The 26,611-nt window shown below is 46.4% G+C and overlaps 1 protein-coding gene across 5 annotated transcripts in view; it reads right to left on the minus strand.

Moving 5' to 3' along the window:
- DNAH9 (dynein axonemal heavy chain 9) overlaps nucleotides 1–26,611 on the minus strand; it is a 285,306-nt gene that overhangs the window by 244,641 nt on the left and 14,054 nt on the right. For all 5 annotated transcript variants that reach the window (XM_086358784.1, XM_086358783.1, XM_086358785.1 and 2 more), the window contains exons 5-10: nucleotides 22,491–22,702; nucleotides 21,148–21,381; nucleotides 9,462–9,629; nucleotides 7,229–7,345; nucleotides 4,023–4,173; nucleotides 2,546–2,660 (exon numbers count right to left, since the gene is read on the minus strand). In XM_086358784.1, coding sequence (XP_086214910.1) covers nucleotides 2,546–2,660; nucleotides 4,023–4,173; nucleotides 7,229–7,345; nucleotides 9,462–9,629; nucleotides 21,148–21,381; nucleotides 22,491–22,702 — 997 coding nt within the window. The remainder of the gene's footprint in view (nucleotides 1–2,545; nucleotides 2,661–4,022; nucleotides 4,174–7,228; nucleotides 7,346–9,461; nucleotides 9,630–21,147; nucleotides 21,382–22,490; nucleotides 22,703–26,611) is intronic.

Below are 26,611 nucleotides of genomic sequence, written 5' to 3' on the forward strand. Positions count from 1 at the left end.
TATTTACAATAGCCAGGACGTGGAAGAAACTTAAATGTCCATCAACAGAACAGATGAAGAAGATGTAGTACAAAGACACAATGGAATATTACTCAGCCATAAAAAGGAACGAAATGGAGTCATTTGCAGAGATGTGGAGGGACCTACAGACTGTCACCCAGAGTGAATGAAGTCAGGAAGAGAAAAATATTGAATACTAATGCACATATGCACAATCTAGAAAAATAGTAAAGATAACCTTATTTGCAAAGCAGAAATAGAGACACAGATATAGAGAACAAACGTATGGATACCAAGGGGGCAGGGGTGGTGGTGTGATGAGTTGGGAAGTCGGGATTGACATACATACACTATTGATACTGTGTATAAAATAGAGAACTTGTGAGAACCTACCGTGTAGCACAGGGAACCTTACTCAGTGCTCTGTATGGGAAACGGGAAGGAAATTTTCTAAAAAAGGGGGATATATGGATATCCATAGCTGATTTACTGTGCTATACAGCAGAACCTGACACAGCAGTGTAAAGCCACCAATTTAGAAAAAATAAAAGGAACAAGTTTAGAGGCGAGAGTGGCTTCTCACACCTCAGCCCCTGTGACTCCCCTAGCAGGCTGGAGAAGCCACAGAAATAAGCGCATCAAACTCCCTGTAGATTCTGCTTTACTTCATGGTGAAGAGTTGACAAACGAGTTCATAAACATATGACAGAGTATATACACAAATGTGAGTTCATGATTAAAATAAGTGGATATTTTCATGGGAGGCATGGAGGATATGGTGGGGTGCCACTCAGATGCCCTCATGGGGACCACCCGCCACCCCCAATCTCCCTTCACCAAGAATTCGGGATGCTGATGACACCTCCCTCTTTGGGAACAGTCTCAGCCGACCAGACAGAACTGCCTCCTCTCCCAGGGCCACACCCCCTCACACCCCACAGCCACTTCCAATTACCAGCTGATGTAGGGGGACAAAGGCCAGGCAACTGTACAGACTTCCCCACTGGGCAGGCTGAAGCCTGCCTGCAGCTGTGCTACAGCTCAACTCCTCCTCTGCCTGGTTCCCGCCTCTCCTCGTATCCCCCTGACACCCTGCCCCAGACACTGGTCCCTAAAGCATCCCTGTTAACTCCTGCACACACGCCTCGGAGTCTGCCCCAGCGAACTAGACCAGGACAGCTCCCTCAGGACACATTCCCAGACAAAGCCCTGCCACCCTCCCTGGCCATTCTCATATCTTCTCCCTCCCACCTCAGAGCGGGGAGCATATTGGAGAAGATGGGGGCTCAGCTGGACTCTGGAGCTCCCTGTGGCTGAGGGAGCCCCCGGGGAGAGCTCTGGGCAAGGACCCCTGAGTCCCAGATGCCTGTTCCATTTCTGTCTTTGTTCTTTCTGGACTCCAGGCAGGTCACCTCATTTCTATCTGCCTCAGTGTCTCCGTCTGCAAAATGAAGCGCTCCCTCAGACAGTGTAGATGAAGTAGATGCATCTCCCAGTGGGCAGATGTGAGCCACAGGCACGATGGCTTGACTAGTATTGAGTTTGAAAAAAAAGAGGAATACTTGCTGGTTCTAAAGCTGGGTGTCTCACACTTGTGAGACAAAATTCCCATTTGTTTTGATCATGAACTCACATTTGTGTGTATACTCTGTAATATATTTATGAACTGGCTACTGAAAGTGGTTTGGACTCCTCACCATGAAGTGAAGTAGAATCTACAGGGACCTCCAGGCTTTCGGCTTCTTTCCAACAGTTGGGAGATTTCTCACATTGCATTGTTTCTCCTTGGCATTAGATGGTGTTGTGGAGGCTCCCTTCAGACCCCAGCCTGGTTTGTTTATTGTCATTTAGTCGCTAAGTCCTGTCTGACTCTTTGTGACCCCATGGACTGTAGCCTGCCAGGCTCCTCTGCCCATGGGATTTCCCAGTCAAGAATACTGGAGTGGGCTGCCATTTCCTTCTCCAGGTAATCCTCCTGACCCAGGACTGAACCCACATCTCCCGTGGTGCAGGTGGATTCTTTATCACTGACCCACCAGGGAAGCCCTTGGCCAGTAGCTACCTGGCTGCTATGAACTGAATGTTTGTGTCCTCCCCACATTCAAATGTTGAAGCCTAAGGGAGGCCTTTGGGAGGAGATTAGGTCACAGGGCAAATCCCTCACAAATGGGATGAGTGCCTGTATGAGGAGAATTCAGACAGCTCTTGAGTCCCTCCTGCCAAGTCTGAGGACACAGTGGGAAGACGGCCATCTGTGAGTCAGGAAGCAGGTCCTCCTGAACAGACACCGAATCTGCTGGGACCTGGACCATGGACTCCCCAGCCTTCAGAACTGAGAAAGTGAGATTGCTGATGTTTATAAGCTCCACCCCCTCCCCCCCATCTATGGTATTTCTTAATGGACTAAGACACTGGCTGATTGTTGGGAAGGAAAGAAGATGATCTTTGTGCCTCAAGGAAGTGAGTCGAGCTGCTATGATGCTCGAAATTCAGAGAGATAGCGGAAGTGTGAAATGAACCTGCGTTTCAGGAACAGGGTACTCACGGGTGTGTCACGCGTCTAAAGTTGTCGAAGGGACCCTGGATGCGCTGCCTCAGCTCCTGTGCCCAGCGGAGGCCCCCGGCCACAGTGGGCATGTTCTTGTGCACGGAGGAGAACCCTGGGGACAGGGCACAGCAGACTGAAGCGTGGCTCTCGCCCTGAGCCCTGCTCTGCCCACGAACAACCCCTGTATCATGAAGGTGGTCCCATACACCATAGGGATGGTCCCAAACGTTCTGGGGATAGCCCCATGTAAAGCTGAGGCCAACAGAATTTCTGGATGACTTCCTCGGGGAACTCCATCCTTAATGACCTTACTGTGAAACCTGTTTATAGAAAGAGTGGTCCTGTTACTCCAGCATTTAAAACTTCTGAAAATTTCCAATTGCCTGAATAATGAATTCTGGATTCCCTAATAGGGTGTTCAGAGAACTTCATGACCTGGTCCCAAACTCAATGGCTGACCTGATCTCCCTGTATACACCTCGATTGGCTACAGGCAGGTCCGACTAGTCACCTTCCACATCCTGTCATGCCTTTGCTTCCAAGGCATGGCCTCTTCTCTCTGGCTGTCCATCTCCCCATCTTTCAGGGTCCAGCACAAGGCCACCATCTCCATTAACTCTCCTCCCACCTCCCAGCCCAATTCATCCTGTTTTGCTACCTTATCTTTTTTTCTTGTTGTTTTTCTTTTTCTTTTTTTGGCTGTGCCCCTTGGCACGTGGGATCTTAGTTCCCACACCTGAGATTGAACTCATGTCCCCTGCAGTGGAAGGACACAGTTTTAACCACTGCATTGCCAGGCAAGTCCCTTGCTACAGTTCTTTATAACTCCATTTATGCCAATTGTGTTCCTTGAAGAACCACCTTTTAGGATTAATTGTTCTCTCCCTTATCCTGGTCGGCCTCTGCATGCAGTGCCCACAAATGGACCTTGCATATAGCATGGCCTTAAGAAATGTTTGCAAAGCTGAACTGAACTGGTTGACTTTCAAACAGACAAGGCAGGGCATCTAAGAATTGCAATAACAGCAAAGATGCCACACCTAGGTGTGTAATTGCCCACTGTCAGACTCCTGATGGCTCCTCCCTCCGAAAGCATGGTTGGTACGGCACTGAAAGGGATGAGAACCGTTTCTCAAACATGTGCAAATATACCATGGAATTGAGGTATGTTGAAGATTAATCAGTGTGGCGGCATGGATCGAGGTTCAGCTTATATATTACGCTGAGGTTTCCACTGACCAGAGGCAGCAGTCAGGACTTCACCGGTCTGGGTGAAGTCTGCCAAACCTGCCCCAGACACGGGGAAATGCACAGTTCAGTGAGCTCAACTATCGCGCGAGATGGTCTGGATCTTCATGCAAGAAGATTGTGCTTTTGGAGAATGTCCTAGAGCCACAGCAGACGTGTAACCAGAGGACCTGTGCCCTTTCTGCTAATAGACGCCCCCATCCAAGTCTCCTGGCAGCAAGCTTACCATGCTCTGCCTCCTCCTGGACACGCTGACTGTGGATCAGCCTCACAGCATCCAGATCCTCGCTAAACATGCGGATGAGCACCAGGTATCTTTCAGAGGCATCCTGTGCTACCACTGGTCTCTCCAGGAGGCTTCCTGCTATGTCCAGCAGCTGCAAAAGAGGCAGAGGAAGATGGGGAAATGTCACAGACCCCACCTTTCCATCGTTACATTAATCCTCTAGCCCAGTTTTTTCCTTCATACGTCTGTCCTCCAAGGTAAGAGGGTCATGGATGGACAATTAAGAATCAGCAGAAGAAAAAAAAAAGAATTGGCAGATATTCATAGCCTGTCCATCTCACCTTTGTTTCTGAAGGAGGGATCCCTGTGTGCTGAATGACCTACTGGACCCTCCTCTTGTGTTGTGAGAAGCTGGGTAGAGGGTAACACAAAGAGAAAATTAAAGGTGTCAGAAAGAGTAAGCTGACATACATCATAAAGACCCGATGCAGAGATGGAGGGTGATGATGGAGAAGAAACAAGAAGCTAAGTGTGCTGGCTGTTGGGGAGAATTAGGAGGGCTAAAATTTGAGAGTAGGGGCAAGAAAAGAGTTTCAGAGAGCAGTTGCCCCCAGAAGGCAGTGGTTTCGAGGACACTCTGAAGATGTTTTCTGTGCATCATGACTGCCCTGCCCCCTTGGTGGGAACAGCGGGATCAAAATGCTGAAGTGTTTTTCGTCTTCTCCTGGTTGCTAGACTGTTTCTCTGATTGTGATGCTGCCCTGAGACAAGGTCAGGGCAAAGTGGATGAGTTCAGTTGTGTTTAGGATACAACAATACATGACTTCTAGGACCACCCTGTTTTCCAACCCCAAATCACCCAAATCCCAGGAGACAGCAGAAAAGAGCTCTCCCTCCATGGAGGCATAAGCAAGCAGTTTTCACCGAGTTCTGGCTCAAACATCCTGTTGGGAGGGGTGGGCTGAGGGACCACTGCAGCCAGCCTGCACCGTCCAGCTCGGGTTCTCTGACCCTGACATACTGCTTCAGGTCACATCCACTGAGGCACACCTAGTGGTCAGATGGTCTTACAGCAGTAACGGGGTATCTGGACTCAGGGGATCTCTCAGTCCCTACACAACCCGAAAACACACTTCTTTGCATGAAGCTATGAACACAGGAGCTCTTGTCTGGACTAAAGGAGGAAGGAAGGGCTTTGGTTTCTTGTTGGTGAGATGACTCCAAAGAGAAAAACCAAGCAGGCAGAAGGGACTGAATGGCTACAGTTCTCCTACAAGGTCCATAGGCTGGGCGGGGAGTTTGTTGAGAAGAGGAGTCAGAGCCCAAAGAAAAAGGGTCTGCTTCTGTGAGAGTCCTTTGAGACTCAGGGTGTGAGCAGTGCTGCTTCAGGACCTGGTAGTAAAGGGTATGCAAAGTCGGAAAGGCTTTTCTCTGTTTCTGCCCAGAATCTTGCTCCATCACGATGGGCAAGGACTGGAGTTTGGGGAACCCAGAGAAACATGCCCTTGGCATAAACAGAAATGCTGCCATGGTGGGGATCATCAGGACAGCAACAATAAGATCCCGAAAGCACCTTCCTGGGCAGAGGACATTTTTAAGGCAGACTGTAGACAAAGATGATGTCAAAGACAGAGCAACTTGAGAGTATATGCGAGACCCTTGAAGACATCTTGAAATTCATGGTGCACAGGGATTTACCAAAGAGATGGAGCTGGACATCCTCAAGGTAGAAATGGGGTTCCGGAATCACCAGTTACCTGAGTGGTAACAACCCAATTAGCCCAATTAGCGCTAAGTCACTTCAGTCGTGTGTAACTCTCTGCGACCCTATGGACCATAGCCCACCAGGCTCCTCCGTCCATGGGATTCTCCAGGCAAGAATGTTGGAATGGGTTGCCATGCCCTCCTCCAAGGTATCTTCCTGACCCAGGGATTGAACCTGTGTCTCTTACATTTCCTGCATTGGCAGGCGGGTTCTTTACCACTAACACTAAATGGGAAGTCCATGGGAGTAATGATTATGACATAATGGCAAATATTATTATTATTATTTCATATAAGCCCTTCTCTTGAAATTATCTAAAATGCTTCCTATGTGAGTTATGGAGTAGCAGGTATGTAATACATATGTATATTCTTGAGTGAATTAAATATACATGTATCCAGTGTTCTAGAACATCATGGACTCACTATCTTGGGTTTAAGCCTCTTCTATGATGAAGATTTGACTCATTGGAAAAGACTCTGATGCTGGGAGGGATTGGGGGCAGGAGGAGAAGGGGACGACAGAGAATGAGATGGCTGGATGGCATCACTGACTCGATGGACGTGAGTCTGAGTGAACTCCGGGAGTTGGTGATGGACAGGGAGGCCTGGTGTGCTGCGATTCATGGGGTCGCAAAGAGTCGGACACAACTGAGCGACTGATCTGATCTGATCTGATGACTGTCCCATCAGTTATCCAGTCTATGTTTGGACATGTTCAGCACCTGAAAACTTAACTACCTCTCAAGGAAGTTTATTCCATCTTTAAATAGCATTAGCAGAGATCTGTTTCTTCTTTTGAGCCAAACTCTGCCTCCTTGTAACCTGATTAGTCCTTGTTCTAATCCTTCAGGCTTTACAGAGTAAGTTTCTTCATAGTTTATGGAAACCCTGCTCTGTCTCCCTAAGCTTTCAGGTCTCAGGACCTAGACTGCTCATTTCTGTAGTCATTTATCTACTCATCATCCTGAACTTCTTCCTGCACATTCCTAAACCATCTGATCTGGGCAACACAGGGCAAGGGTCCACATTATCTTATTCTAGTTACTCATGCTTCAGTGGTTTGCTCCAGCCTGAATTGACCTGATAGCAGCCGTCAAAACAGCCCTGGTGACCACAGCAGACTTCTTCACTTTTAATAGGCACCCAGGTTATAGGTAAGGCCCAAAGACAGCAATCAAGAAGAAATTAAATTACAAGGTATTTTTATATCATCAAGTTTGCAGAAAAGCCTGAGCTGTCAACTTGAGAAGACCAGTTTTGCAGGCTCCAGGCTCCCTCACCCTGGGACACACACAGTACTGCTTCTACTAGACCAACAGCAACAATTCCTCTCTGCAGGAACAAAACAGCTGGAAGTGTATGCTTATCCCTGTCTGAGAGGGCAGGGAGAGTGCAGCACTGGTGGGGAAGGAGGGGGTATTTCCCTCTCCCGTACAAACCTTGAAGGCATGCTCCAAGCCAGGGGCGTCATCGAAGGCCTGAATAAAGACAGTCCCCAGCCTCCTGTCAAGGTCTTCTACTCTCTGATTAAAGTCAGAGATGTCATTTTCAAATTCCTGAAGAGACAGCAAATGGACATAAGAAAACATGATTTTCTGAAGGACAATCCCGGAATGCTTTTTCCTATTAATCTGTCACACCAAGGATATATTTTGATTTTCTATAGTTCACTATGGTGTGCCTCAGTGTTTATCCCTATTAAATAGGGATATTTAATAGCTGCCCTATTATTTAAGCATTTTTCTCCTAGATTCTCTAGTATTAGCGTGTGCTAGTCACTCAGTTGTGTCCGACCCTTTGTGACCCCCATGGACTGTAGTCTTCCAGGCTCCTCTGTTCACGGAATTCTCCAGGAAAGAATACCAGAGTGGGTTAGCCATTCCCTTCTCCAGGGGATCTTCCCGACCCAGGGATCAATTGAACCCACATCTCCTGCATTGCAGGTGGATTCTTTACTGTCTGAGTCACTCGAGGCAAAATGGTAAAGAGTCGGAGGTGAGGCTAGCCCCCTGTCCCTCTCTTCTGTGTCCCCACTTCCAGCTCCTGCAGCCCCTTCTCTCTCACCTGCGGCACCAGCTCAGGCCACCCTGAAAGCCACCTTGGCAGCAACAGCCCCAACAATGGGGCTACTTCATCACTACCCCCGACTTCCCTTCCTCCCTCAAGTGAAAATCCTGTTCTTTTCAGTGTAAACAAATTGATATGGCTATTAGGAGAAAAGTAAGCTAATTTAACAACTATACACTATTTCTTCTAACTACACTTAATTGCTTAAGACAGCAGCTAGCCATTGTCCCCATGGTTGCCAAATTTAGCAAATAAAATTACAGGACGCCCGTTAAATTTAAATTTCAGATCAACAAAGAATTTTTTTTTTTTTTAGTATAAGCCTGTCCCAATTAACTGTATTTTATTCAGCAACACAGAGCATGCTCTTTCTTCGAATGTAGCAATTTTCAGAGAACATTGATTTTCAGAGAAACATCTCTAATTTGTGAAATTATTATCTATTATTGCTTTACAATAGCTATGCATACTTTTATGAAAAGATAAAGAAAAGTGGGAAAACACAGTAGTATTTCTCTACTTCCCAAACCCAACCATACTAACACTGGAGCACACTTCTCTATGTACAGGATTTTGTTTTGTATTGTTTTATCACATGGTAGAAAACATACAGTATAGATCCTGCTTTGTAAGCCAACTTTTTTTCTACTTTAAACTAAATGGAACTTTAAATTCCATTTCCTGGGTTTGGCCAGCTAAGATCCCCCTAGACAATGGAAGGGGGCTCCCAGGTGGTTCAGTGGTAAAGAATCCACCTGCCAATGCAGGAGATGCGGGTTCCGTCCTTGGTCAGGAAGGTCCACTGGAGGAGAAAACGGCAACCCACTCCAGTATTCTTGCCTGGAGAATTCCAAGGACAGAGGAACCTCGTGGGCTACAGTGCACGGGACCACAGTCAGACACAAGTGATGACTGAGCACGAACGCAGACAGTGGAGGGTGCTCAGAGCAGATGTTTAATTGCTTTTTCCTTTTCCCTCAAATGCTCTAAAATTCCTTTTCCAGTAATCCAGCCATTCCCTTCCCGGGAACTCCATTCCCTGTTTCTGTACCGACCCTTTTGCTTTTTTTGGTTCCTGCAGTCTTGCACTCACTGGTCTCAGCTCTCCTGCACTACAGGTGGGATGTGGACTCCCGTGTCCTGATCCTGGAAAATGCAATGTTGGCCCTTGCCTCATCCTGAGGTCTCTCTAGGGAACTAGAATCTGATCAGAAAACTGGGCTACTGCGTCACTTACCCCTCTGCGGGCCACTAATGAAATTCTGCCTGGGTGTGCCTGGCCTTCACACAGCAGGTGCTGCTCAAAGCTTAAAGCTTTGGGAGCTGCAGAGTGGCTGCAGCCTCCACCATCACCCCATCTCCATCTCAGCATCTCTGAAACCCTGGGTATCTTCACTCCGAAGAAGTCAGCAGTTGGAAAACTCCCTCCCCTGACTTCTCTCCTGACACAAAAGATAATTAATTGTGGTCTCTGCCAATAAAACCATGGGGACCACAGAGCCAAAGAAAACGCACAGGGGAAATGCAAGTAAATACCCAGGCTAGAGGCTGCAGGCATCTGAGAAAAAGAGACAAAGCTTGCAAGGTAGCCCTTCCAAGCCCTACCACGCTCTGGAGATCCAAGCAGTCGTAGGAAGAGTCTGAGAAGACCCTGTACATCTCTTGAAATTCGGTGTACATCTGCTGGGCCTGCTGGCTCAAGGCACTTCCTCTGATACCACTGAACTCAAGCTTTTCCAGTTTGTGGAAATCCGAAGTTGTCTTCAGAAGATCCTGTGAAGACAATTTGCAATGGAATTAAGATAACGAGGATGACAACAACAGTGGATGATGCACAAACTGGTCCAGGAAGGGCTGGAAATTATATGGGGGTGGCGGTTGCTTAGAAATTATATGGGGGTGGCGGTTGCTTAGGAAAATGTGAAGCTTGGTTAGTTTTGTAACCTTTTTATTAGATTGGGCTGATATAAATAACTCTTGGTGACATGTGATAACAAAGAGAAAATTCCAATAAATAAAATTTACTCGCACACAAAAACCAAATTCATGCTTCAACCTCTTTCTGTGTTCTCTCATAAATAATAAAATACAATAATAACACTATTTACATGGCCGGTGGCTTTATTCCCATTTAAGAAACCAATTTTAAATGGACCATGTTGTGTGGTTCCAGAATGACGGCTGTCTTGGAAGGAACTGACAGGAAAGTGGATCCTCTGAGTAGTCCTAAGGACAAGCTCAGAGATGGCGCCAACATTCTCAGCAACGACTTCTGCCAAGAAAAGACATCTGCGGGGTCCCCTTGCTGAGCGTACCTGGGACTGTAGACCCTGTGGCCGGCTGGGTGTTGGTGGGTGATGACCTGACATCTTTGTATTGGGATAACAACAGTGAGAGTGAATCAAGTCAGTGTAGGCTCAGGATGGCACCCAGTAAATAGGCAGTGAGTATGTGTTACCGTCACCATTGACTTGGCAGTTCCCAGCAGGGCTCTGGATCAAGTGACAGGTGACAATACAACCTAGAGCCCTGGTGGAGGGGCAGGGGCGGTGATGCTGCTTGAGTCCATCGAGGATGCTTCACTTCTGATAGGATAGGAGCCTTCAGAACACATCTAACTCTGCATCTAACTGATCTATCACAACTACCCACTGAAAATCACAAAGTCTCTAAATCAAGGCATGCTTCCTGCTGTACCTTCCAGTCTGTGTGCTTAGCTCTTCAGTAGCAAAGAGGGAGACTGGGGTACCTTCGTGTCATTTTGGCAAACATGTGACAGGGATCCCTGGGAGGCAGTCCTCCACCCTGAGGAGATTTAAACGGCAAGAAGAGGGAAAGGTGTCCCAAGACTGGAAACCCAGCAGGTCCTGATGTCATTCCAGGGAATGCCCATATCACTGGCCATTGCTCTGGGCTAACCCATCAGGATAGAACAGGGCAGCCCATCTCTTGCTTCTCACCAAGACACCAAGCCCAGCAGCAGAGACAGAGGCACTGGGAAATTTTAAGAAGTGGTTGACTTTTCCTGCATTTTCAAGTGGGTACCCATCCTTACAGCCATAGACAGCTGTCTAAGTCCCCTTTTTGCTCAGCTAGGCTGAGTACATCATGAGAAACGCTGGGCTGGATGAAGCACAAGCTGGAATCAAGATTGCCAGAGAAAAGGCAATAAACTCAGATATGCAGATGATACCAAACTTAATGGCAGAAAGCGAAGAACTAAAGGGCCTCTTGATGAAAGTGAAAGAGGAGAGTGAAAAATTTGGCTTAAAACTCAACATTCAGAAACCTAAGACCATGGCATCTGGTCCCATCACTTCATGGCAAATAAATAGGGAAACAATGGAAACAGTGACAGACTTTATTTTGGGAGGCTCCAAAATCACTGCAGATGGTGACTGCAGCCATGAAATTAAAAGAGGCTTGCTCCTTGGAAGAAAAGCTATGACCAACCTAGACAGCATATTAAAAAGTAGAGACATTACTTTGACAACAAAGGTCCATCTAGTCAAAGCTATGGTTTTTCCAGTAGTCATGTATGGATGTGAGAGTAGGACTAAAAAGAAAGCTGAGCACTGAAGAATTGATGCTTTTGAACTGTAGTGTTGGAGAAGACTCCTGAGAGTCCCTTGGACTTCAAGGAGATCCAACCAGTCCATCTTAAAGGAAATCAGTCCTGAATGTTCATTGGAAGGACTGATGCTGAAGCTCCAATACTTTGGTCACCTGATAAAGAACTGATTCATATGAAAAGACTCTGATGCTGGGAAAGACTGAAGGCAGGAGGAGAAGGGGATGACAGAGGATAAGATGGTTGGATGGCATCACCGATTCAATGGATATGAGTTTTGGTAGACTCCAGTGATGGACAGGGAGGCCTGGCATGCTACAGTCCATGGGGTCGAAAAGAGTTGGGCACAACTGAGTGACTGAACTGAACTGATGAGCCAGGACTGAACTGGGAGAAAGGAGGAGGAAGAAACAGCCAACTGAAGGAAGATGTATACCCAAACCAGGAGATCCTGCCAAAGATGGGGAAAGGGGGTAGGCTTTATTTAAACACATATTTGACTTTGTATGCAGGGAGGAAATAGCAATCACCTTGATTCAAATGAAATGGACTTTAGTAGTAATTTGAGTCATTCTGATAGAAGAAATGTACTGTGTTTGTGCTGTGGAATGTCATGTGGGTACCCATTTTTCATAAGTTTGTGGATGCTAATTTCAATTTTTAGGAGGTACCTTCTAACCATTTTAAAAGACAGATGCATTTCAATGTGTTTGATTATGTCAGAAAACTAAATGATAATTTTGTTATATTTTATTTCTCAAGAATTCTTGAAGCACAGTCCTGGGTGGTCACTGAAAGCTGCTTCATTTTCAATCTAACAGGTAAATCATAGATACTGTTGTTTAGTCACTAAGTCATGTCTGACTCTTCTGTGACACCATGGACTGTAGCCTGCCAATCTCCTCTGTCCATGAGATTTCCCAGGCAAGAATACTGGAGTGGGTTGCCAATTCCTTTTTGAGGGGATCTTCCAGACCCAGGGTTCAAACCTGCATCTCCTGCAGGCAAGCAGGTTCTTTACCACTGAGAGACCAGGCAAGCCCCCAAAGAATACTTACATAATCATTCTATTTTTGGAGAAACTCTGGTCACTAGAAACAATGGATATTTATGTTGCTTAACAAACACATGATGGGCAATACATTTATTTAGGGTTCAGTTCAAGGTCTTAATCCTTTCCTTACCCCTTCCCCAAATAAAAGAGACTCTTACCCTACTTTTCTCCTACACTCTGTATGCCCTTCTCCTGCATAAGCTTTTCTTCGGAACTCTTAATCACTCTCTGCCATTATAATATACTATCTTGGATTACATCATATTGTTTATTTCCTATCCACCTTTCTCAGTAGGTTGTAAACACCCTAGAGATCCCACTGTATTTTCCATCCCTGGAAGAGTCCTGGATGCTGAAGAAATACTTGTTGAATGAAGGAAGACATCATCTTTGACCTTGGACTTAGCAACAGGACCTCCAGGAGAGGTGACAGGGTGGTAGAGACTCTAGAAACATTGGACTCAGAGCAATTGGATAAAATAAAGAGAATTAAGACAAGAACAGAGAATTAGGAAGCAAGGCAAAACTGTGCCTTTGAACGTTTGATGAGCTGTGGTCAAGTGCGAGGCAGAACCTTGCATGGCCCTGAGGTGAGGGCAGAATTAAGGAAAGTAAGTGAAAAGGACAAAGCAGAAGATTTGGGGTCAACCTGTAGGTTGAACTTACAAAATTTCTGATTTTTGACCATATTGACCTACAAGAAATGGCAGTTTCGTGTGGTTCTACTCCATGAAACACAATCATTTCATGCCTGGAAAGGTCCAGCCATACACTGGGCTGCTAAGAGAGGTGCTAAGCCCCCCATATCTGGGGGGATTTCACAGCTCTTTTCTCTTCTGCTGCACCATGAAGCATGGGGGCTTCCCAGGTGGTACCAGTGGTAAAGAACCTGCCTGACAACCCAGGTAGATGTAAGAGACGTGGGTTCGATCCCTGGGTTGGGAAGATCCCCTGGAGGAGGAAATGGCAACCCACTCCAGTATTCTTACCTGGAGAATCCCATGGACAGAGGAGCCTGGAGGGCTGCAGTCCATAGGGCTGCACAGAGCTGGACACGGCTGAAGTGACTTAGCATGCAGCATGTGGGATCTTAGTTCCCCAAGCAGGGACTGAACCCATGCCCCCTGCACTGGGAGATCACAGTCTTAATCACTGGACTGCCAGGGAAGTCCCTCTGGGTGGATTTTGAAAGTCTGATGTCATGTCACGGAGGTATCATAAAGAAGATTCCTGCATCAGGCAGGAAGCTGAATCACAATCGTAGAAACAGACTTACAGAAATCGTGGTGACTATATCTTTGATTCTTAAAATATTTAAATGTGAGCTCTTGCCATTGTTTATTTAGAAGTCCTCACAAAACAGATAAAAGGCCATTTAAACCCATGAGAGGTTTAGATTAAATTTTTAAAATATTCATTTTTATCCATCACTGCTGTAAACACACAAAATCCATGATACTGTATTCAGGCTGAAAATGTCAAGGTCAGGGGTAGGACACAGGGCATCATGGGAGGAGTGCTGGGGCACAGATCCCTGGGTTCACACAGCCCTGTTCTACCGTTCACCAGCTACGTGACTTAAAGCAAGACACTTAATTTTTCTAATCCTCCTTTTCCTGATCTGCAGATGAGTTACAGAGTTACATGGGAAGTGCCTTTGTACAACTTCAATAAATGGTGTGTGTACACGCTAAGTCACTTCAGTCATGTCCAACTCTTTGGGACCCTATGGACTGTAGCCCACTAGGCTCCTCTGTCCATGGAATCCTCCAGGCAAGAATACTGAAGTGGGTTGCCATTTCCTCCTCCAGGGGATCTTTCCTACCCAGGGACTGAACTCGCATCCCCTGTGACTTCTGTATTGCAGGAAGATTCTTTACCTACTGAGCCACTTGGGAAGCCCTCAATAAATGGTGGGAAAAAAAAAAAAGTAAAGTGTAGTCAGTCATGTCTGACTCTCTGTGATGCCATGGACTGTAGTCTGCCAGGCTCCTCTGTCCATGCAATTCTCTAGGCAAGAATACTGGAGTGGATTGCCATTTCCTTCTCCAAGGGATTTTCCCAACCCAGGGATCCAACCTGGGTCTCTTGCATTGTGGGCAGACCATCTGAGCCACCAGGGAAGCCCTCAATGAACGGTAGGCACTGTAATTAATTAGCATCACCTCAATGTCATTAGATCAGATTGGTGGCTACGAGATGTGCACAGTAGCTGATACTCAGGTGCTCCTTTCCAGGTGGAAGCCACAAAGAGCGAGGGGTCCTGGGCAGCTGGCTGGATTGATTGGGCCCTATTCTTCTGAAAACTGTGCAACCTTTAATGGGGTGATGTGGCCCCACAAACAGCAAGCCTGTTCTCAGGAAAGGCCACGCATCTTAAAAGAAATGTCTTCAGAATTCATTATGGGCAAACACAAAGCAGACATTCACAGACGAGAATCTCAAAAGGTCATTGGGAAAAAGACTGTTTTCTTTACCTTCTGAAGGCGGTCGACCTTATGCAGCTAATGGTCTCCTACGCGACCGAGCGCTCAGGCCTGGCTGAAAGGGAAGCGGCCCAATTAGACCGAATGAAAGGAGCTGGCAGAGGGGCTGGAGACATGGAAAGAGCAAGGGAAATGTGGTAGATTAGGTCAGCTTATTACCTAACTGCCTGCTAATCACTGCGCATGGAGCCTCAGCAGGAAAGCATCCCATCTTTAAGAGAATCACAGCTTTACAGCAATTTCATAGTGAAAGAGATGGGGGTTCTCCCCAAGCTGCTTACTTACTGCATTGTTGGAGGGGAGAGGCTGGGGGTGGAAACACAAACAGGGCAGCTGCAGAATCTGCAATGTTACGGCACAACAAACTGTATGTGTGTGTGCGTGCACGTATTGCCCGCAGCGTCGTGTACACAGTGTGTGTATGCACACATGTGTGCGTGGTGTGTATGCGCAATGTGTGTGTGGTGCATGTAATGTGCGGGTAGTACTGTGTGCACAAGTGCAGTGTGTGTCTGCATGTGTGAGTGTGATGTGTATGTGTGTAGTGTGCTGTGCTTATGTGCAGTGTGTCTGTATGTGTAGTGTTGTGTGTCTATGAGCAGTGTGTCTGCATGTGTGAGTGTGGTGTGTATGTGTGTAGTGTGCTGTGCATATGTGCAGTGTGTGTCTGCATGTGTGAGTGTGGTCTGTATGTGTATAGTGTGCTGTGCATATGTGCAGTGTGTGTCTGCATGTGTGAGTGTGGTCTGTATGTGTATAGTGTGCTGTGCATATGTGCAGTGTGTGTCTGCATGTGTGAGTGTGGTTTGTATGTGTGTAGTGTGCTGTGCTTATGTGCAGTGTGTGTCTGTATGTGTAGTGTTGTGTGTCTATGAGCAGTGTGTCTGTATGTGAGTGTGGTGTGTATGTGTGTGTATGCATGTGTAGTGTGGTGTGTGTGTGTGTGCAGTGTGTGTCTGTAAGAATGGTGTGTGTCGTGTGTGGGTGCACAGGTGCACACTGAAGCACACTGCAGGAAGGCAGGGTGGGAAAACAAATCCAGAGGCAGCGGAAGACTTTTCCATTTGATTTCTGACTGTTCCTTTAAATTGCAAAGACTGTATATACTTTCGGGATTTCCTTAGTAAGGCCCTTTCGTGGAGTGGGAATTATAATTTTACCCAAATGACTTATTCAGGAAAAAAAAGACCGAGAAATCATGTGGTAAAAATAGTGTGTGCAAATACAGAATAGAGTGTGTCAGGGCAGAAGAAAACCACAAAACCAATGTGGGACTCTCAAAAGGGAGGGAGAGAGGGAGGCAGGGAGGGAGGCAGGGGAACAGATCTTTATAATTGCTGGGAGATGTCTGCGTTTGGTGGAAAGGCAGTGCTTGGAACCCTGTACCCTGGGGTATGAATCCCAGCTAAGCCTTGCTGAGCCTATGACTCTGGGCAAGTTCATTTTTGTGTCACACGTAACGGTGCTCATTTGTTAGAGGTACTGATACCCAGCTCTTTCCAAGGTTGTAAGGCTGCAGCTCTGACACGAGATTGGCTCTTGAAAGATGTTAATTCTTTCTTGGTCTATTCTTCCTTTCCCTCCCAGGGGTTGGCTCTCTAAGAGATTAGCTGCATCATGGGGATGGTGAGGAGGAGGAAGGGGAGGAGGAGGACAAGGTTTGCAGAGAATGCAATTACTCCACATGCCTCTGCAGACAGACCTGCAGGATGGCTCAGCAAGTCAGGACCTCTGGCCAAGCAGTCCTGCCCTCACCTTCATTTAGCAGGTGCCCAGAGCACTGATGCTGAAGCTGAAGCTCCAATACTTTGGCCACCGGATGCAAAGAGTTGACTCATTGGAAAAGACCCTGATGCTGGGAGAGATTGAAGGCAGGGGAAGGGGACGACAGAGGATGAGATGGTTGGATGGCATCACCGACTCAATGGACATGAGTTTGAGTAAGCTCCGGGCATGGTGAAGGACAGGGAAGCCTGGCGTGCCGCATGCAGTCCATGTCGCAGAGTCGGACATGACTGAGCGACTGAATAGCAAAAGAGGAGAAACATCCATATGCACAATAAAACTTTCCTGTTTCAAAGAGCGAAGAGAAAAAAAAAGGCCAGGCAAATCAGAAGGGAAAACAGAACAATGGAGATTAAAAACCAGCCCTAAACAACCTCACTCTTGTGAGCAGGCAGAGAGGGAAACGCACTGAAATCATTTTATTAACTTGGCTTCATGTATTTATTAATTGCAGCTGCCCATGTTTTAGGGGCCACAAAGTATACAGAACGGCAAGATGAATAAGGCTGGGTTCATGCTAATTCTTGCTGGAGAGAAACAGATTAACCCCATCTCAAACAGGCATCGATCACAGGGATACACAGAATGTTAACTAAAGGGCGATGTGAAATATGCCCAGAGCCGATCGATAGCCTGTGTCTTGCTGCACTGAGCTGAGTGGGGAAGAGACAGGGAAGACAGGGGCCAGGGGGCATATCTGAGCAAATGTTTAGGAGATGAAAGATGAAAGAAGGAGAAATGCCCGGACGAAGGAAAGGAACAGCCACAGGAAAAGGCAGAGTCAGGGAAACACAGGGTGAACAGAGCTAAGAGAAACTAAACAAGAGAAAGAAGAAAACAGAGAAGGGGAGCGAGACCAGCAGAAAAGGAAGAGGGAAGAGGGAGGAAGAGGGAAAATGAGTGGACAAAAGAAGTGGAGGCATTTGGCCTAAGAGCAGACAAGTGAACCAGAGCCAGGGACAGAAAACTTACGAGAGGAACAGGAGCAGGACCAGGTGACATTCAACTCACCTTCTAATTAAACTGGGGCAACTGCTTTTTGCTTTTTATGCATCTGTGCATTGATTTAGAAGGAAAAAGCAACCAGAGAGTGGATTCTTGCAAGGGTAATGACTCTGGGGAGGCTAGTGGCCAGGGCCACTTGTGGTTACTGAATAAACCCAGCAGATTAGGTGCCCAACTTCAGGATAGCTGTCTATATGCAAAGTCACATCATTAACGTGTGTGCAGGGCCCCAGGCCACAGCCCAACAGCCTTGCAGAGCTGAGCGTTGCTCCCTGGCTTCCACTCCGAGGACCATCCTCGGGGCTAGGGAGACTGTGAAGGCGGTTGTCTGCCCTGGTCCCCACAGTGGCCAGGGGCAGGCAGGAGCGAGAGAGTCTCTGTCATCTCCAGTTAAAAGAGAGTGAACAGGTTGGTGCTGGAGAGGAGAGGGATGGAATGGAGAAGAAGGGGAAGAGAGGCTGCTCCTCAAGGGCTGTAGTGGAAATGGTACCCAAAACAAAGCATTTAGGAAAAAGCTAGGCATCAATTATTTATATTCTCTGTGATCCCAGAGAAGGATTTAAGGTGCATCTTTCATAAGATCTAGGGTCTGGCCTTCTGGCTCATACATTTTCTCTGTCTCTGTTCCCACCTTCACCAGTCTTCGTTTCCCCAGAGCATTCCTACTCCAGTTTCTAAATTTATTTCCTCTTGTACTCCCCACTTTCTCAGAGGCCCTCTGGGTTAGGAACCCCTCTTTCTTGCTCCCAATATCACACCAATTTTGCTTTTATTGGGCTTCCCTGTGGCTCAGATGGTAAAGAATCTGCTTGCCATGCAGAAGACCTGGGTTCGATTCCTGGGTCAGGAAGATCCCCTGGAGAAGGGCATGGCAACCCACTCCAGTATTCTTGCCTGGAGAATCCCATGGACAGAGGAGCCTGGTGGGCTGCAGTCCATGGGGTCAAAAAGAGCTAGACATGACTAAGTGACTAACACACACACACACTTTGCTTTTATCATGGCACTTAATACACCTCAGTGAAGCTTCAAGATTTTATTGTCTTCCCATCCCTGGATCTCCTCCATCAATCTCTGCCTTCTTCATGTCTTCTGGTCCGTGGGCTTCTTACAGGCAAAACTGTACCCTAGGCACCGTCCTGCCCCCGGGGCCCCAGCTCAGAGCCTGGTGCATGGTGCCTAAAGCATGGCAGTGCTGGAACTATGCTTTGGGGCCTGAAGTGAAGAGATTCCGTCTCATCTTCTCTAATCCTCATAATCGCATGGTCTCTGCCATGCAATTATCACTACCTCCTCTCAACACAGCCCTTCTCTTCACCCAAAATCTCTGCTGATCGTGGATAGAAACATGCTTCTGATTCCTTCTCAGTCTCCTGGCTTCTGATTCCTTCTCAGTCTCCTTGGCTATTGTCCTAATCTTGAATTTGACCCTGCATCTCCCAAATTAATTTTAGGATAAGTATGTATTTTGTTTTGTCATACCCACTACTCTCCCTGCAAAGTTTCATCAGTGAATACAGAGCTGCAAAGCATGCAAACACGTGGTAATCACACTAAATCCTGAAATGGAAAACAGTCAAAAGAGAAAGGCCCTTGTTTTCTTACCTTGGTCCTTACACTAATGTTTGCATTGACTTTTAAACAACCGGGGGAGAAGAGGAAAAGTCGTATTTCATTTGTACAGGGATTCGTTCTCGTCTTGGGCTCCCCCGGTGGTGCGAGCGGTAAACAACCCACATACCAACGCAGGAGACACAGGAGACTCGGGTTTGATCCCTGGGTTGGGAAGATCCCCTAGAGGAGGAAATGGCAACCCACTCCAGTATTCTTGTCTGGAGAATCCCACGGACAGAGGAGCCTGGCAGGCTACCATCCATGCACAGGGTTACAGAGTCAGACACAACTAAAGCAACTTAGCTCTCATGCTAGTCATGTAGTTTTTGGAGCCACCTTGATGGTGGGAAAGTGGAGAAGTTCAAGGTAGTGGCTTTGTGGGCATGGCCAGCTGCATCCAGGTCAGCTCACTGGCCATTTCCTATGAGACCTCTAGCAAGAAGATTATGCGTAATTTGAAAACCAACTGAATTTGTCAATTGATTCCTTGAGACTCCTTCCTGAGACTATGATCAGAATTTCCTAAACTTCTAGTAGAACTACCATCACATGATGACTATTCTAAGAAAGTTACTGAATCACGGGTTCTTCCAGCCAACGCGAGGCTGATCACCCTGTTGTCTCGGACCTCTTCTTACTCTGCGCTTTGCTGTTTTTCACTTGTTCACTTTTTATTTGGTCATCCTACCTTTAGGCAGACAGACGTGAAATAAAGAAAAGGCCAAATGCTGACCTAATGACATAGCCTGGGAATTGCAGATACACTATAATTCTCTTACTGCATTCTCCATACATAAAATGTAATGAAAATTACATATAAGAGAAAACTTAATTTCCATTAGAGAATAAAATAGGATTTCCACATACCTTGAAAGGCAGCTATGCTTAAAAATTAATTAATTTGATAAATATTTGTTTCTTCCTCATTTTTTTCTTTTTTTGAAATCTTAAATACTACACTTTATTTTAAAAATTATTTTACAATGTTGTGTTAGTTTCAGGTGTACAGCTAAGTGATTCAGATATATATGCATATATATATATACACACTCACACATATATATACACGTATCTACATACACATATATATACATACACACATATATGGTAGTGGTAGTTTAGCTGCTCAGTCATATCTGATTCTTTGCAACCCATGGATTGTAGCCCACCAGCTTCCTCTGTCCATGGGATTCTCCAGGCAAGAATACTGGAGTGGTAGCCATTCTCTTCTCCAGGGGAATTTTCTGACCCAGGGATCAAACCTAGGTCTCCTGCATTGCAGGCAGATTCTTTACCAACTGAGCCACCAGGTAAGTCCTGGTGGCTTCTATACACACACATGTACTTTTCAGATTCTTGTCCCATATAGGTTATTACAGAATATTGAGTATAGTTCCTTGTGCTATACAGTAGGACCTTGCTGATTATCTATTTTACATATAATGGTGTGTACTGTTACTCCCCAAACTCCTAACTTATCCCGCCCCACCTCTCTTTCCCCTTTGGCAATCATGTTTGTTTTTTATGTCTGTGAGTCTGTTTTTGTGTAGTAAATAAGTTCACTGGTATTATTTATTTAGATTCCACATATAAGTGATATCATATGGTACTTCTCCTTCTCTGCCTGACTTACTTCACTCGATATGACACTCTCTAGATCCCTTCATGATGCTGCACATGATGATATTTCATTCTTTGCTACTGCTGCTACTTTTTGGATCCCTCGGTTGCTCCCTCCTACAAGGAAGCGGGGCCTGACGGGAGGAGAACACTCACCTGCACCACGCCCAGTCGCCCTAGGAAGCCATCCAGTCGCACAAAGACCAAAGAGGACTGGAAATCCCACTCGCGGACCTCCTGGTTCTCTCTGAAGTAAGAATGGAGATTCTCCCTTCTGTCCTGAAACAGCTGCTTGAAGAAGCTCAGGGTGTCCACGACCACATGCAGTTTCCTCTGACTTTCTTCCACCTCACCTCTCAGGAGGTCTTCTGGGCAGAGATAAACAGAGGCCTGGAGGGCAGACAGGTGAGTGGTACTAAGCCTGGCTGCAGGTGCAGGATGGTCCTCAACTCTGCCCAGCCTACAGCTCTTCACTGAGCCACTGCCCATGCAAAACTTACCAGAAGCCTAATACAGGAAACGTCAGACCCCATTCTGTAGTCCCACAGAGGGACTGGGACCTGGGTTCTAGCCACGGTCAGTGACTGGCTCAGGGATGGCGAGTGACCAGTCAGAGACAAGGAAACACAGTGAGACTTCTCTTGGGACAGCTGGGGCTGGACAGGTATCCTTTCCAGGTTTTTGTTGTGACTCACTGGCTTTCTGGGCTCCCCTAGTGGCTCAGATGGTAAGAATCTACCTGCCAATGCAGGAAACACGGGTTCCATCCCTGATCTGGGAAGATGCCACATGGTGAGAAGCAACTAAGTCAGTGCATCCCAACTATTGAGCCTGTGCTCTAGAGCCCAGGAGCCGCAACTATTGAAGCGGCGTGCCCTAGAGCCTGTGCTCCACAGCAAGAGAAGTCACCACAGTGAGAAGCCCGTGCACTGCAACTAGAGAGTAGCCCCTCCTTGCTGCAAGTAGAGAAAAAAGCCTGAATGCAGCAGCCAAGACCCAGTGCTGCCAGATAAATATATAAACAAAATCATATATACATACATAAAGATCCTTAAGGAGGTTGAAATTCACCATCTCTACCCTGTGCCCAAACCCAGGTCCTCCAAAGTACCCCAGCAGGACTGAGAACAGTTTTGGGAGTTACTGGCTATGATGATAAAGCAATTCAAGTCTGAGAATCCTCTGCTAAGTCTCTTCAGTCGTGTCTGATGCTTTGCGACCCCATGGACTGTAGCCTGCCAGGCTCCTCTGTCCATGGAATTCTCCAGGCAAGAATACTGGAGTGGGTAGCTATGCCCTTCTCCAGGGGATCTTCCAGATCCAAGGATTGAACCTGGGTCTCCTGCATTGCAGGTAGATTCTTTACCATCTGAGCCACCAGAGGAGAACCCTTTGGGCCCTCATTATTGCTCTGAAAAAAAAAAGATGCACACTCTACTCTTCTTGTGACTTGGACCATCCAGCCCCCGGGGTGAGGCTGGGAACTGCTGGGTGCCCACCTGCTGGACCAGAAGGTTGCAGATCTCTTGCAGCAGCACTGTGAGCCGCCCTGGGCAGCGGTAAGACTCACACGTGGCCCAGATCAGGCAGACCACGTGCAGCAGGGGCCGCAGCCGGGGCTTCACGTCAGGAAACTCCAGGCTCTCGAGGTCCTCCAGGTGACGACGCAGTGGCGCCAGGTGGGTGTAGATGTCCCGCGCCTCCGTCAGAGCTGGAAGGAACGGGAGACAACCCATCACAGTACCAGCTTGAGGCTCACACCCGCCCAGCAGAGCCCTGGGGCCTGGGCATGAAGGATAAGAAAACAAGGGTTGTGATCTCTTCCTGGGCTGAGGGAGCAGAGAGGGCTGGCCAGCTCTTGCAAGGAAACACTGAAATCAGAAGAGCCCTGGGCAGCTGGGAGAGGGGTCTGAGGAGCCTCTCTTACAGAATTCTTGTATCTGGACGGCCTCCTGGCCCTCCCAAGCCCAGGCCCTCTGGTGCTGTGTGTGTAGAAAATGCTTGGTGACTGTTTGCTGGTATTACCTCTGAGGTAATATGGGATGGATGACAGAGGAGGGGTTTTAAGAGTCAGAAAGATCTGCCTTCAAATGCTGATACATCAAATGTGTGACCTCAGGCATGACTATCCTGTCTGAATCTCAACAACAGGCTGAACAGTCACTCATGTAAAGGGTTCTTGTGAAGGCAGCAAAGACGGCTAGCTCAGTGCTTATACCAAAGGAGGTGTTGCGTGCACGATCACATCTCTAATAAATATTTGCCAATAAAGAATCTCATTGAGCTCTTACGGAGGACAAGTCACAGGGAATAGAGAAATAGCTCAGGCTGATTATGGCAAGGCTCTGCCGGTCTTCAAAGCCAGGAAAACCTCCTGCCATTTCCACTGAATGAAGCTGAGGAAAAACAGCACTTTCCATCTGCCGTCCTGTGGTGGCCGAGAGGGGAAAGGAGGAAAACCGTAGCTCTGGGTGCTAATTCTGCAGAGCCACTTAGAGGGGATGCAAAGACCCAGAAACGGGTGTTTAGGAAGGCTGGTTCTTTCCTGGGTAGGTAACCTGGCACTGTCGTGTGACAGCACATGGTCTTGGGTTATTTTATGTGGATGAAGCTCTGTATTCATCCTAAAAGAAACTCAAAATATATACACTGTTTAGTAAACAGTTTCAATATACCAAACACCATCCCACTCATAGAAAAACTCATAGAAATTCATATGAGGTAGCTTCATTATTTCCACTTTGTAAGCAAAGGAATTAGGACCTAGGAACTTCTCCGGTTGTCCTGTGATTAAGACTCCACACTTTTGATGAAAGAGGCATGGGTTCAATCCCTGGTCAGGGAAGTATGATCCTGCATGCTGTGTGGTACAGCCAAAAAATAACAAATAAATTTCTTTTTCTAATTTTTTGTAATTTGTTGCATGCTCAGTTGTGTCCGACTCTGCAGGACCCCACAAGAACTATAGCCCTTCAGGTTCCTCTGTCCATGAGATTCTCCAAGCAAGAATACTGGAGTGGGTTGCCATTTCCTCCTCCAGGGGATCTATCTTCCTGACCCAGGGATAGAACCTGCATCTCCTGCATTGGCAGGTGGATTCCTTACCACTTGAGCTAGCAGAGAAGCCCAATAAATAGATAAGTAAATAAAACCACTGTACCATCCGATAAAAATTGCTGAAAATTAAAAAAAAAAAAAACAATAACACTAAGACCTAAATAACCTGCCTTGAGTCTACCAGTTAATTGGTCAGCCCTGCCCAGCTGAGCAAAAGCAGGATTATACCCGAGTTTATTACATTGAACCCCTGGCTTGATGGTTGTGGGGCTCACTACACATGGGAGTTTGGGGTGTGTACATCAAGGTTTGGGATGTATATCAAGCTTTATACCCCAAATGGAGTTGTGGGAAGGACTATGTGAACCCAATTTTTAAAAGACAGATGTCATGGTAAATCAACTAGAACAGCAATTCTTAAATGGGAGGGTTTGATGGAAGTATCAGAACCACTGTAGGGTTGGGGGTGTCAGAATCCAACAGTCATTCCAATGAGCACATGCTCAGGCTTTCATCTGTGCCTTGAGGAAAGAGAAACAGAGCATCACACCACGGGAGCCTCCTTTTCATGTTGTACTTTTTAATAAGAAAAATCTCCTTTAATCATACAAATACGCACTCCCCTGATTTTCAAGAGCTCAACACTTGAGGGCTGGCTCATCTACTCCAGGGTGCAGTCATCTTGGCTCACAAGGCAGATGAAGAAAGATACAGAGTTAGGCTAACAGCTTTTAAAAAATGCAAATATAGGGAATATCCTGGTTGCCTAGTGGTTAGGACTCTGTGTTTCCACTGCGCAGTGCCTGGGTTTGATCCCTGGTTGGGGAACTAAAATCCCATAGGCCGGGCAATGTGGCCAAAAAAACCAAACCAAACAGGTTCAAATATAAACCCCAGTTGCACAGAAATATATGTGGTTTGCTGGTAAATCTTTAACCACAGCTCTTCTGGGACAAAAGCCTTGATCCCAAAAGCCTTTAGCATTTGCCAATTTCTGGGATGTAAATACTCCTAATCTTCCCACCGTGTCTGATCTCAAGCTACTAACTTGATGTCACTGAGTGCTGGGGAGTCCGTGTTGACAAGGGTTGCATGCGATGGGCTCTCATGGGAACCTGAGAGCCAGTTCCATGGCAGCTCCAGAAAACCTCTGGACTTTACTTCTCTCCCCACATACACATGCTAAGTAGCTTCAGTCGTGTCCAACTCTTTGCAAGCCCATGGACCATAGCACACCAGGCTCTTCTGCCCATGGGATTCTCCAGGCAATACTGGAATAGGTTGCCATGACCTCCTCTAAGGGATCTTCCTGACCCAGGGATAGAACCCATGTCTCTTATGTCTCCTGCATTGGTAAACAGGTTCTTTACCACTAGTACCACCTGGGAAGCCCTTTTCTCCACACGCTTCTACCCACAAATATGCTGGACTGGCAACTGGGCCGCACTGTGCCAACCTTGCCTCCTAGCGGCCAGAGGCAGGAACTCCCTACTTGGTCTTTACTCCCCTGGTCTTTTCTTTCCAAGGTACCCTTACTGTTCCCAAGGTTCTTTGCTGCCCAATCAATTGCACTTCAGAAAATCTCGTTCACACACATTTTTCTACGTTCTTTTAACCTCCTTCTTTACTCCCCATGTGCCCACCAATCCAGGACTGTATCTTTTCCTCCCCTTCTCTTCTGTCCATCTGTGAGCCAAAGAACTACCCTGATCAGGACATACAGTATGTGCAAAGCACATACTATCTGCAGAATAAGGACAACAACTCTGAAATTAAATTAGAAATGAGGAAAATCAGGTGCCAGCTAAAATATTTTTATTCTCTGAAGATCCCAGTAAAATTTCTGACCAAGTCTGTACCCGGCAACTATGATCAAAATGCCTCCTCTTCCATTATGTGGACTGAGTTATATATTTCAAGGATTTCTGTTTTTACAGTGGTATTTCTCTGAAACAGTTATGATGATATTGTCTTTTTTTTCTAATTTCTTTCCATTGCCATAATCTATTCTTTTGCAAAAAACTTTTAGAAGGCGGTCTGGGGAACCAAATCTTTTATTACTATTAATCAATGTGAATGATTGTACTCTATTAATCTTTTACTGTGAAAAATGTACTTGGGGCTCTAAATAATAAATTCATAAATACGCTTTTATTACATGTTTTATTCCAGAGCCTCAAATTTCCATCCTTGGCATACCCCCTTTATGACAGTTGTCATGACTGCCTACAACCTGTAGTATTACCTCATACCTTTCCCTAATTTGACTCTAATTTTAACCTAAATAAAATCATATAAAACGAAACCATTAAATCTCTATAAAACCATAAATGGAAAACTCTCATCACATGCCAAAAAAAGGAGTTACCCTTTTGCATATTTTAAAATATGGATGAACCTAGAGCTTGTCATACAGAATGAAAGTCAGAAAAAGAAAAACAGATATCGTATATTAATGTATATATAATGGAATCTAGAAAAATGGCATTGATGAACCTGTTTGTAGGGCAGGAAATACAGATGCAGATACAGAGAATGGATTTGTGGACACAGTGGGGGAGGG

The sequence above is a fragment of the Bos grunniens genome, chromosome 19, assembly GCF_055505025.1.
Source record: "Bos grunniens cultivar Pamir isolate PY7600 chromosome 19, Bosgru_T2T1.0, whole genome shotgun sequence".
In the NCBI taxonomy this organism is placed as follows: domain Eukaryota; kingdom Metazoa; phylum Chordata; class Mammalia; order Artiodactyla; family Bovidae; genus Bos; species Bos grunniens.